This window comes from Artemia sp. Qi Xiang Cuo, chromosome 2 (genome assembly GCF_049724085.1).
Source record: "Artemia sp. Qi Xiang Cuo chromosome 2, ASM4972408v1, whole genome shotgun sequence".
Classification (NCBI taxonomy): Eukaryota; Metazoa; Arthropoda; class Branchiopoda; order Anostraca; family Artemiidae; genus Artemia; species Artemia sp. Qi Xiang Cuo.
The window spans coordinates 89185635-89199174 of NC_142795.1; the positions used below are offsets into that span (position 1 = coordinate 89185635).

At 35.5% G+C, this 13540-nt stretch overlaps 1 protein-coding gene across 1 annotated transcript in view; it reads right to left on the bottom strand.

The window, feature by feature from the left end:
* Positions 1–13540, bottom strand: part of 5PtaseI (inositol polyphosphate-5-phosphatase A) — a 75094-nt gene that overhangs the window by 9605 nt on the left and 51949 nt on the right. The window contains exons 7-8 of the mRNA XM_089108335.1: positions 12268–12342; positions 4424–4657 (exon numbers count right to left, since the gene is read on the bottom strand). Of these exons, the coding sequence (XP_088964461.1) occupies positions 4424–4657; positions 12268–12342 (309 nt within the window). The remainder of the gene's footprint in view (positions 1–4423; positions 4658–12267; positions 12343–13540) is intronic.

Below are 13540 nucleotides of genomic sequence, written 5' to 3' on the forward strand. Positions count from 1 at the left end.
GAAAATTCGGTGTACCTTGGTATCCCATATCTTAAAGGGGTTCCAGACCACATTTCAAAAAATAAAACATTTACACTTACTATAGACCCAGAAAAACTATCAGTTCCCAAATTTATCAAGGTAAAGACCCTATCCCGATAGGTGAAAACTCTAGTGTCTACAGAATTCCTTCTTTGCGTGGTCTTTGGTATATCGGAAGAACTGATCAGTGACTTACGGATAGATTAACTCAGCACTCTACCTCAATTAATAATACACATAAAAAGCAAAAAAAAACAGAAAATTTTTACTCTGCCCTTGCAGAGGACATTTTTGAAAACCCAGGCCATACTATTTTGTTTAATCAAGCTAGCCTAATTTCGCATGACAAAGGTATTGTCCAGCACTACAGAGAAGCTGTTGAAATTTATAAATACCAACATTTAGGTCTAGCTTTGAACAGGGATTCAGGTGATTTAAGAATAAATGAGTCGTATTTCTGTTTTCTCAAAAGAGAAGCCGATACTTTAGTAGTCCCAGCTATATCCCTTGTACCACTTTCCCAATACTGGATCAGACACGTCAACAGCCCCTTAAGTCTCAAAGAGTGTCTGCAAGGAATGCAATTATTAAAATCAGGAATCAGATGACATAGCTCTTAAACTCATTCAAGGCTGTTTTGTTTTGGTTTGGGTGAATGAATGTTTTTCTTTTATTTCTCAGTTATTTGCTAGTATCCGTCAATGGCGATTCAACTTTGAATTTCTTTGCATATCACGGATGTTGGTGAATTACTCACTTTTATTGTTGTTAAGTTTTTGATTTTAATTCTTACAATTTTTGGCTTTTATTGAATTTTATTCATCTTTTAATTTTTTTTTGGTTTTTTTTTCATTGTTTTTTTCACATTCACATTGCCTTACTGCGTTTTATTTGTTCGTTTCTTCTTCGGCACTCTCATTGATTATACTTTTTCGTTTCGCGCCGAAGAAAAGAAACGTTTGTCCCCTCGAAATATTCGCTTTGTTGTGTTTTGTTAGTATTTTCATTTGGCCTTTAAAAACTCCATTTTTGCTCGTTTTTCTTTCTTTGTGTTATGTCAGGCCAATTTGGTTTAAGAAATTATCTTTGCATAGACAAAAGTTCGGTAATTTAGTAGGTTTCAGGTATTTTGTAACTGTTTTTCAATAAAAATTGGCAGAATGCCAAATGGTACCAAATTTGCATTAAGGAAGAGCTTGGACGCAGTCAAGTGAGTAAATTTACAATTCAATTACAACATCTTAAGGTTAATCATGAACACACCACTTAAGATTCGTTTTAACGCCAATTCCAAATATATAAATCGATATGTTTGCAGAAGAAGCAGCATATTGGCTTTCGGACAGCAACGTTGGATATCTCGTAGTAATTTGTACTGGATTTTTACTTACAGCATCTTTCGGGCACGTGTACCCACAACTGGGTTAGAAGTAAGTAAAACTGGTGCCCAAGGAAACCAAGAATGTGACATAGATGGCAGTAAGTGTTATGACATGGAAAGTAAGTTTCACTGCCGATGGCAATAAAAATTCATCCAAGAGCCATATATCCTTTTTTTTTTTTTTTACCAAAAATTTAAGACATATTTATATAACAGCAGAAAAAAAATTGTAGCGGAGAATTATCCATGAAAATCAAGGGAAAAAGTGCTGTCCCCTTTCATGGAACACGAAATATCGCGTTAATTTTTATTGCTGAAATTATAAGTCAAATAAAAAAAAAACAATGAACAAAATTTGAAGTAAGGAATTCTTAAGTCAGAACAGAAAATCCCCAGTTTTTTCTTCACTATCGAAAAGTGTGCTGTTTATGCGTTACATATATACAAGTACACTGACTTTCATTCATTTTCCTTTTATTCCAGACCTTTATTTTTCTTTTGTTCCTGACTTTTATTTTCCTTTCATTCATGTTTTTCATTTCTGACTTTCATTTATTTTCCTTACATTCCTGATGGTCCTTCTTTTGCATTTCATTTCTGACTTTCATTCATTTTCATTTCATTACACATTAACGCGTACACTTACTTTCATTTATTTTTCTTTCATTCCTGACTGTCATTCATTTTCATTTCAAGACACATATACGAGTATACTGACATTCATTCATTTCCTTTCCCTCGTTCATTTTCCTAATTACCGATTTTTTGTGAATAATGTCCAACTTGCAGGGAGAGCCTTTATTTTCCAGAGTCCCAGAATACGGAGAATTCATCTTGAAATTATAGCTCCCAGATATAACGAAATTCATCAAAGCAGAATTCGTCTGCTTTTAGTCTCTTGGATAAGAGTCATCTGTAGACTCCTATGTGGTATAACAGCTTCTTTAGGATTAGAATACGTACTTTACATACATTTTTTTACTCTGAGAATTTTTCGTATAATTCAAAAATTTTAACTAAAATTTTAATAATAATAAAATCTTTCAACATATTGGTTTTTCTTTTGTGAAACATCTAGAAACTCCACGCTCCATAGTTCATATGCCTACTTGTGGCTGTATTTTCCATGAGAAGTTTCACCTATGGAAAGTTAGGAAGACACCCCTTCTTCCGTGAATATGTTAAATAAAAATTTGAGTTAACAAAATAGCAACTAGCTCCACTAGCAACGTATTACTACACAAAGCCGCATGTGACCAACAGAGCTGTGCAAACTCATCCTAAATCTTATGGAGATAATTCCGATCCATGTCATTCGGGAATAATGATCAGTCAAATTGTACGCTGCATCACCCCTGTTCCACATTTTTTCGGCTGGCAACCCATTTAAATTATTTAGTTATCTAATTAAAACAAAGCCTTTGAAATTGGCTTCTTAGAAACCTTAGAAATATCTTACAAGAAAATTTTAACCAAAATTAAAATGAAGTGTAACCCGAAGAAAAAAAAATTCAATATCGACTGTGAGAGCCAAAGAACTAAAACTACTTGTGGACTTGATCCAAAAGGAATTTTGGATTCCATTTAGATTTGGGATTCCTTAAGCGCATTAAAAAAAAACAAAAAGTCACACATAGAGAAACGAGGACAATAACAGCCAGTGAAAAACAGAAGAAAAAGTTACGCAAACATTTCGGTTGAGACCTCTGCTGAACCGTCCTCCATGCAGAATAATAAAAAAAAAATGCTGATAAAAGTCCAAAGGACAATATAAAATAAAACCTCAAATATACACTGAAACTAAAATAAAGACCCTTTCGAAGTAACTGAATAAAAAATACAAAACTGAAATACAATAGTTTTTTATTCAGTTACCCTTCATCGTTCCTGCAGGTAAAATGCAGATAATGCAGATAAAAGTCCTTTGGACTTTTATCTGCATTTTTTTTATTATAATTGCACTGAAATTGGTTGAGCGGAAGTCTCAACCGAAATATTTGCATAACTTTTTCTTCTGCTTTTCACTGGCTGTTATTGTCCTCGTTTTTCTCTTCTTTGCCATTTTTTTGTTTGGTCATGATTAGCCAGTATGATTTTATGAATTATTTAAGTGCTTTAAGATTGCTAAATAAATAAAGAAAAAAAAAACTAATTCTAGGTGAATTTAGGTCATCATCTGGAAACTCTTGGGGCAAGCATTCAAACCTGCTTACTGCAACATCTTCTCCTTCTTACTTGTACTCCCTTATATCTTCCTTGTTTAGTGAACCAATCTGGTCACCCTCAGGGAAAGAAGAACACAAATTTCCTTGCGTTTCGCCAAAAATCTCTCGATAGCCCACGGGCAAATTCTCTTTTCCCTAGACACTCCCTCCACCTCTTCGAACTTCCCTCCCTAGTTCTGGTTAAACAAAGATCCCCCCCTTCTTACCCCAATAAAGTTTATCGCTAAAGGATATACAGGAACTTTCGTCCCGTAAATAGTTAATTGCTTAAATAAGTGAGTATCCCAGCCTTTTTGTTTACTTTGCTATTGTTTTATGTTTATTTACAAATTTTGAGCTTGCAGGTTTTAGTCACAAGACCAAATTTCCTTGCGTTTTATTTTGCTTTATTCTCTTTAAATTCTTTGATTTGTGATCGTTTAAAAAAAAATTTACAACCTTTTTGATATTTCGATAATTTTCCCTGACTGTTAAACTTGCTTGGTTTTGATTATTTTTCTTTTTTTGTGTGCGTGCTTTTTTATTCTAAAGTGCGGATCGGCTCATCTGGGCTTGTGATAAACATTTTGCAAAAGGAAAAAATGTCTCATCTTACTTGTACTTGCGGCAGGATCAAGCGTTTTCCGCCTCACCTGACATCTAAGACTCAGATGTTTAAGATATTTTCCCTTCGAGGGCTGGGAACCCTCGAGGTAAATATAGTTAGGAGACTGGACACACTTTGCGATTTTTTGGATTCTGGTTGGTTTTTCCTAGGACTCGTAATTAGTAGTTAAAGAAATAGCAGGCTATATACCTTATGATCTCCCATACTCGTCTTTTTTCCTATCATGTTATACCGAAAATCTCCACTAAGTAGTTCTCTAGCTTTTTTGTTCATTAGCACTCGATCGCACCATGCTGGGCACCTTGTTGGAAGGTATCGGACGACGTCAGATTCTTCCTGACAAGGGTAGCTAGGAGGAAAATTCACCTCTAGTTCATAAAGCCAATCTTTGAATGGTCGCAGCTCAGCATCATGTTTCAGCAGCTGCAATGAATACAACAAACAGTTAAATCTCTGCATTTCTAAATTAGCACTACAATAATTATTTTCTTCTTGATAACTATTTTTTATGCTATATATATATATGTATATATATATATATATATATATATATATATATATACGAGTAATCATTATTTTAGTTTAGCACAAAAATAATCTAATGATTATTCAATCGTAAAATGATAACAGCTCAGCATCATGTCTTAATAATTGAAATAAATAACAAAAATGGCTAAAAATTTTGGAATTAAACAATCAGCCCTAAAGTAATTACTGCTAAAGCTCAGTTCAACTAGTGCTCAATGATCGTAGCTCATCTTCATGTCTTAGCCACTGAAATAAATACAGACATTTGCTAAATTTAAAGTTAGTCCAAATTTAAAACACTAAAAATGGCCAATATCTAAACAGTTAGTAGTTCGACATCATGACTTGGCAACTGAGATAGACAACAACAAAAAGTTGAATTCCTAATTAGTCAATTAGCCCTAAAATAATTAGTACTAAAGATTGGCCAATCTCTAAATGATAGCAGCTCAGAATCATCTTTAACAATCATGTCTAAATCAGGGGTCTCCCAACTATATTTATATATTTAAAATTTATATTTTCAAATTTGATGAAATTCTGCTTGCATGATATAATGTGCATGCTAACCTTCAATAATTCTTACTTTGACCTTGGTTTTTATCCAAAAAGAAGTCTTTATCGTGCTACTACGAGCATATCTTCTTCCTCGGGTCGCAGGAACGTGTCAAGAGAGCAGAGATCTGACTGGTATGTGCGACGTAGGGTGTCCTTGGGATACCCCGTCCTCATCGATCTCGTAAGTTACCACTACATGGTTGCTGTCTTGTGAGTTCTAATGTTCCTATTGTCAAGAAATGGCCTAGATATTGTCATCAACAGGGGTAAATTATAATTGCAATAAGAGTCATCTTTCAGATATCAACATTTCAGATTTAATCATGTTCAGAATTCTTTCAAGGCATGTGTTTTCAAAGGCCATATTCAACACTCTTGCTTTCTATCAATCTGCCGTGAATCAATTATACACGCCAGAATAGACAGAGTGTTGCTATTGAAGAGTATAAGTTTTACATGAAGTAAGCAGATGTTTGATCGTCAAATTCTCTTCATCCTGTTGAAAGCTTCACTTCCTTGATCTCTACGGGACGCTACTTGGTTCTCCATTGAGAGCCAGTTTTCTTTTTCAATCCAGGCATTTAAATTTGACCATTTTTCAATTCTTCGTCACTGTACTGGCTCTGAAGTTGTGAGTTTAAACTCGTCATTCATTTAGTTTTGGGCACTAATTCTGAGCTCAAGACCACATGGATTTTTCTTCTCAATTGAGGCTCAATCTTGAGTGGTTGTAGCTATTAATAAGGTCTCCTGATAAATTAATGCTAGAACTAGCCAAAATATTTTACTATCAATTGTTATCAACATGTTTTAGAAAAACAATCGTTAGTAAAATCGATATAAACAGTTTGTTTTAGGACATCAGACACTGGCTTTAATTAATGAGGATGAGTTCCATCCCCAACTATGAGGATAGAGGTATGGATAGGACAAGGACTGACTTTCATTCTTAGTATTTATTTTTTTTCGAATGGGATAGGCCTATGTTTGATTAGTCATATGCACTATTTATATGGAAAATATGGACTGGAGCAATCTTAGCTGCCTGACATTTGGTAGAAGGAAAAACATGAGTAGCATAACGAAAAGAGTGGCTCACCTTATGAAGCCGTTTCGTAACATTGACTTCACAAGGCAAATTGACTTCACCTTATTTTCAATGTGGGAGCATTCAGCTTAATTTTCATATGCCTAAAGCATTTGAAATATGGTGCATATCAAATAATGAATATGAAGCACCAGTGATCATTCATAGAGCTCGTTTTGGTTCCATCGAAAGAATGGTGGCCATTTCGACTGAATATTATGATGGCAAGTGGCCTTTCTGGCTCTCTTTATTTCAAAGTATTCTCATTATAATTAAGAATACTCCCAGTATTCTTGAGTATACTGAAGAAGCTGAGAACTAGTTAAAAGTGGTTGGTTTTAAATGTCAAACTGAAATCATCTCCGATGCTCTGAACACAAAAATACAGAAAAAAGCAGCGTGCTTTTTTTTTAGAAAAGAGCACGCACAAGACCAAATACAATAATTCTCGTAGCCTGGGAAAAAAGAGAAACAGTGTAACATTGTCTCTATAAAACAAAAGAAGACAAAAAAAAAGTGAAGATGTTAATGTATCGGGGGTAGAAGATCTCATTCTCTATATCAAAAATTGGATATTGACCGAGTAAAAAGAGGAGAGCATCGAAAGGATAGCTGACCGAGTAAAAAGAGGAGAGCATCGAAAGGATAACTGAAAGGTTTTTACAAAGAAAAGCAAAAGATTGGAAAAAATTTCTGATGGATAACATAGGATAAAAATAGGAATGGCTTATTAACCGTTCATTTAAAACCGTAACAAGGTAAAAAACATTGATAGGTAGAAAATTAGAAAGCGAAAACGCTTTAAGCTTGGAAGAAAAGAGGAGGAATTTGTACAAGAAGTATTTGAGTAATTGATCCTATGAGAATAAGAGGAAGGTAATAGAAGGAGGTGCAAAGTGGAGGCCATGAACAAAATTGCCAAGAATTCGGAAGATGCTGCTAGACAGCATAATATTAAAATATTTGTTCATCAAATTCGGAAGGGTAACTACCTCCCGGGAAGTTATGAGGTTGGTAGGCTCCAGGATGAGAATTAGAGAAAAACTTTCCTGGAAAAGTTGAATACTAAACTAGAGAGTTTAAAATTTGACAATGTAGAAGACGGATGGAATAATTTTAGGGAAAAAATTTGTGAAGTTGCTGATGAGGTCTTAGGGAAGAAAGTTAGGAATGCAAGCTAGGAATGTTAGTAAAAAAGCTTTATGTTTAATAGAAACGAGAATGGGCTTGTACAAGAACTATCTGAGTGATAGATCATATGAAAACAAGAGGAATGTACAGAAAGTGGGGAATATGAACTAAGCAGATGTGAAATGGAGGCTATGGATAAAATTCATGAGGATCTGAAAGATGCAGCTAGACGATATAATAGTAAAATATTGTACTGGTATGTTAATAAATTGAGAGGAGGTAGTCAGTCCAGACTTGTCCCTGTTAAAGATAGGAACCATGCCTCAATTAGTGATAACGAAAGTGTTGGAACGAGGAGAACATTCTTAGGATTTGTTTAAACCGTGATGAAATAATAATAGGAAATGATATTGAAAACAATTTAAAAAGTTTTGACAATTGAAGGAAGATTTATTTTGAAAAGAAGAGTTAGAGACAGTACTAAAAAGAATTAAAAAGTAATTAGACCTCGGATGCTGATAATGTGGCAAACGAACTTTTGAAATATGGGGGTCGTGAAGGTAGAGACAAATTACCGAAGATTATTGATATGATTTGAAAAAGGGGAAGTACCTAGTGATTTTAGGAAAACTATAATTAAATCTCTTCACAAGGAGGGGGATATTATTGAGTGTGGTAATTATAGAGCCATTAGTTTGGTTTCTGTAGAAAGCATATTACTTAGTATAATGATCTGTTTTAGACTTCGGGATACCGTAGATAAAGTTTTAATAGAAGAACAGTGTGATTTTAGGAAAGGGAGAGGATGCATCGACCAAATTGTAACTCTTAGATTCGTAATTGAGAAGGGCCTGAATCATCAGATCCCTTTAGTACTCATTTTTAAAGATTATGAGCAATCGTTCGATTCCGCCGATAAAAGGGCTTTAGTCAAGGTTCTATCCTTATATAGCATTAAAGAATAAAACAAGTTTTTCAACTGAAAGTAAGGAGCAATAATAAAACTTGAAACGAACAGAAATTATTACGTGTATGAGGGGGTCGCCATCTCCTATATACCTCACTCTTTACGCTAGTGTTTGATTTTTTGTTCCAGTTATTTAAGAATGACTCCTGAATCAAAAAGGTCCTTTAAATAGAATAATAAGCTCTTTTAAAAGCTGTAAAAAAAAACTTTAGCGAGATATTGAGGAGAAGGTGACCCCCCTCATATACGTAATAGTTCCTGTTCGCTTTAAGTTTTAATGTTGCTCCTTATTTTCAGTCGATAAAACTTGTTTTTATTTAATTTCTGAAAATTATCCTGAGGGATCCGGCTCCCCCTCCACGGATAATTCCCTTCCCACACGAAAAATTCCTCAATGAAAAGATCCTCCCACGTAACCCCCTCCCCCTTTCATCAGAAAAATCCCCCCTAAAAACTTCTGTATACTTTAATATAACCAATACCATATGTAAATAATGGGAAAAGTTCATAGCCTTTCCCTCAGGGACAGCGGGGGGCCAAGTCATCCTTAAAGACATAGTTATTAGGCTTATCGACAATGCTGAAAAAATGGCTACCTCAAAATTTGATCAGCTGACTTTGGGGAAAAAATGAGCGTGGGAGAGGGGCTAGCTGCCCTCCAATATTTTTGGTCACTTAAAAAGCGCACTGGAACTTTTCATTCCCGACCAAATGAGCCTCCTCTCAATCTTCTACTACCATTGGTTCGATACGATCACTCCTGGCAAAAAAAATAAAAATAAATAAAGACGCATTCGTAATCTTTCTTCAGGCAAAAAATGCAAAATTCCACACTTTTGTACATAGGAGCTTGAAACCTCTACAGTTTGGTTCTCTGGTATGCTGAATCTGATGGTTTCATTTTCATTAAGATCACTTGATTTATTGGGGGTGTTTTCCCCTATTTTCAAAAACTGGGCGAATTTTCTCAGGCTCGTAACTTTTGATGGGTACCATTAAATTTGATGAATTATACATATTTTAAATAAGCATCAAAATTAGATTGTTTTGATGTATGTATTAGTATCAAGACTGCGTTTCCTAGAGTTTCCGTTACTGTTGAGCCGAATCGCTTCTTACTTACAGTTCATCACCACCAACTGTTTGATACCAGATGAATATAATAAAGTGAATGTTGCTGTGTACGAAACTAATGCTGCTGCGGTTAAGAAATGAGGTTAGTAACTAGATTGGTATTGAATGAGGAATTAAGCCAGGGTTGTGTTCTATCCCCATTTATATGGATCATTTGATGGACTTTGTCCTAAGGAATACAGCAAAGGCTATAAGAGAGCATAGAATCAAGTGGGAAGGTAATATACAACTATACCTAGATCTTGCAGACAATTCGAGTGTCCTAGACAAAAATACTAGAAACTTGAATGACTTTTTGGAGGTTTTTACTGCTCAGGGTGCAAGAATAGGCTTGAAAATTAATTCTAAGAAGACTAAGTCGCCTAGACTAGAAATAAATGAAGGTGAAGAGGTTATATTTGATAACGAGAAGATCGATCAAGTGGACAGCTTTATTGGATGAAGGGATGAAGGTGGATGAAGTGAAGATGTAAAAAGTAGAATAGGCAGGGTCAAGAGTGTTTCTTCGTAGCTGCAAAATTTTTGGAAAAATACGAAAATAAATCTGCGATCCAAAATTAGAATATTTGAAGCTACAATAATGATACTGGTAAGGTTTGGTTCCAAAACATGGTTGCTTTTGAAGACGGAGGAGAATTGTTAGGCGTTTTCCAGAAGAATTATATAAAAAAAATTTTGTGTACCTGTTTGATTGACCGATATCAAACAACTAGCTATACAAAATATGTGGTTTTATTTAAATTTCTAGGCTATAATTAGAGAAAGATTTAGATGGCTAACAAAAGTTTTACAGATGAAGAGTGGCAGATTGCCGAAGATCGTAATTTTCGGCTATCCATCAAGAGCCAAACGAAAAACATGTCTACCTCGTTATGGGGGGGGGAGATCGTATGGAAGGATTTAAAAGAAACTGAAACTTATCGGGAGGGGCAAAGGGGGAAGCTTTGAAATATATTGTGAGGTAGGATGAGTGGGCGCAGCTGTTTCGGCCTCAGGCGGCTTAATGCTGGAGTGAATTGCTTGTAGTAGTAGTTGTAATAATAATTTGAAAGAAATGCTTTTAAAAAAATAAATATGAAGGGATTAATTTACAAAAAAATGAAGGTTTTGCTTTGAAAAGACTAAATATTTAACAACCTCTTTACAAAGAACAAACCTAAAGGAAGCCGTATACAAAGGTCAACGAATACATCGTTTTAAAGATTTATTTTGAAGTAGTTTTCAAGATTTTTTTTTTTTTTTTACCTTTTAAATAACATCCTAGTCTAGGAGTTAATTTGCACGAATTAACTTAATCAAGTTCTATACGTGAGCAGGACTTCACGCCCCATTGGAATAATCAGCGGGAAGAAAATAATACAACCAATAGCACGGAGTGATGAGGTGGTGGGGGTCAACCTGCTTGTTAGGAAGGGATTTATCGTCTTCCGTATAAGCTTAAGCTTCTTTTTATGATTTTCCTGGGTGAGCAATAAGTTCCCGAGAGGGCAAAGGTCCCTGCCTTTCCCCAGATTCTGCCTATGGTAGTGAGCAGGGTCGTTACAACCCAAAATGTTTGGGGGGGGGGGAGCAAGGGATTTTACAGACTGTCTGGTCGTTTTTACCAACTTTTTGTCAAAAATTGGCATAATGACCGTTTCGAATACAATACGTAAAATCACTGAACTGAACGAGTCTGTAAAACCGCTCATTTACCGACCGAGATTCAGGTTTCGGTACATATCATGTCACTATTTTAATGCCCTTTATTTAACCAAATAGAAAATTGTAACACCATCAGTAAACTCGCGGTAGGAATTGATTAAACTGCTGCGTTTATGGGCGTTCAGAAGCCAGATTCTGTCTCAGACTCTGTCCAAGTTTCCTGCTCAGAATAGTTGAAAGTCCAAGGAATTTCAGAAATAGGCAATTCACAATCATAATTGTCACCTAAATAGGTGTTTACAGTTCTGAAAATGTTGCTTGATAGTTCCTATTTTCAGCTTTCAACCATTCTGAGCGGGAAACTTAGACAGAGTCTTAGACAGAATCCAGCTTCTGAACGCCCACTCTATCGACCAAGTTTGACCTTTTTGTATATGACATGTCAGTATTTTTGTGGTCTATATTTAACCGAACGAAGAATTTTAGCGGGCGTCGGAAAAATCATGGAGCTTCGCTTCACGATTTTACCGACTTATTTTTTCACCGAGAGACCAAAACATTGGGGGGGGGATAGTGATGGCCCTGGTAGTGAGTATTCAGTACCAGAAAGGTAAGTATGCCAAAAAAGATTGAAAGGGTACAACTATATATTCAAAAAATAGAGTTGACAGTTTTCAATAACAGACTTAAGCTTAAGTAAGCATTAGCAATGAGCTAGTGGCACGTGGCAGGGATTTTCTGTAATTTCCAGCGGTTTTCGAGTTATAACTGTTTAAATACTGAGAAAGTGTTCGAATCAAAATCCAACATTTTACTTGTTCAAATGTTTTGCTGATTCTGAGTTGAAAACCACTTGGTGTTACAGGAAACCGTTTTTGTGCCACGAGGTTACTGTTATTCTTATTGCCTACTTACAAAGTTCAGAAGCCTCTATCGTCATAAACTTAACTGAAATGCTTTTTTCTTTTCTTATAAAAGACTTACCCATTTAGGTTCAGTTGTAAAAACCGTTTCATGGTCCTTGTGCTGAAATTCTTTTTTGCCAACCAATAAGACATTCTAAAACGAAAAATAAGTAATTATGAGTAAAATAGAAGAAAGATCGCCACTGCTACTGGTCAGTCAGAGTAAATTCCTGACGTAGTACTAGGATAGACAAATCTGATTGGCACTACCCATCTCAGATCGATGACATGTGAAAACGACATCTATCAAGGAACAAGAATATAAAAAAATGGGGCGCGTATCCCTCGATTCACACTGCTGTGTTTTCACGCAAAATGGCGGTTTTTACGTGATCTGTCAAATTTCATCGGTTTTTTTCTACAGGCTTATGCGTCATAACGGTTTAACGCCAGAGTAAAAATATTTCTACTGACCCATTTAAAACGTGTCGTGTATTTTGAATTGAAGCTATTCTTGAACCATACAATATAGATTACTCAGAAACTAATCAGAACAGGGGTTTTAGTCTTGGTGTCGCTGGTTATATACAATACAGATTACTCAGAAACTAATCAGAACAGGGGTTTTAGTCTTGGTGTCGCTTGTTATATACAATACAGATTACTCAGAAACTAATCAGAACAGGGGTTTTAGTCTTGGTGTCGCTGGTTATATACAATACAGATTATTCAGAAAGTAATCAGAACCGGGGTTTTAGTCTTGGTGTCGCTGGTTATTTGGTTTGAACGGGGGTCAGTGCCATGACTCAATTAAGCTCAGCAAAAGACTAAAATGGTTACCTGGAAAATCAGGTTAAGGTAAACAGGACGGTGTGCAATAGCACAGGATGGCTACTCCCTCCCCCCATTACGCTTCCTGGCTGAAGGCCAGGAAACGGAGATCAGCACCATCGGTACGGATTATAAAGTCCAGTGCCATACTTTTATCTATTTTGATGATTCAATATTGTAACACTAATAAAATGTAACCTGCCCTAAAAATTTCACAATTTAGGGCAGCGCAAAAAAAAAAATATATAAGATAGTCACGTACTGTAACACACACAAAATGTGACCCTGTGTAAAGTTTTCATAGCTTTGGACAGAAACAAAAAAAAATTATCTAAGATTTTCATGTTTTCAGGCATTAGCAGGCATAAGATGGGTCCAGGACAAGACAAATTTTTATCTTAGCGTCCTCGGTAAGTAGGCTACCAAATCTATAAGTGTAAATTTACCTAAAACATTGCGTAAAAATTACATACATCCGCTTTAGCTTTAATTATTCCTGCGGTTATTGAAAACAATCGGGT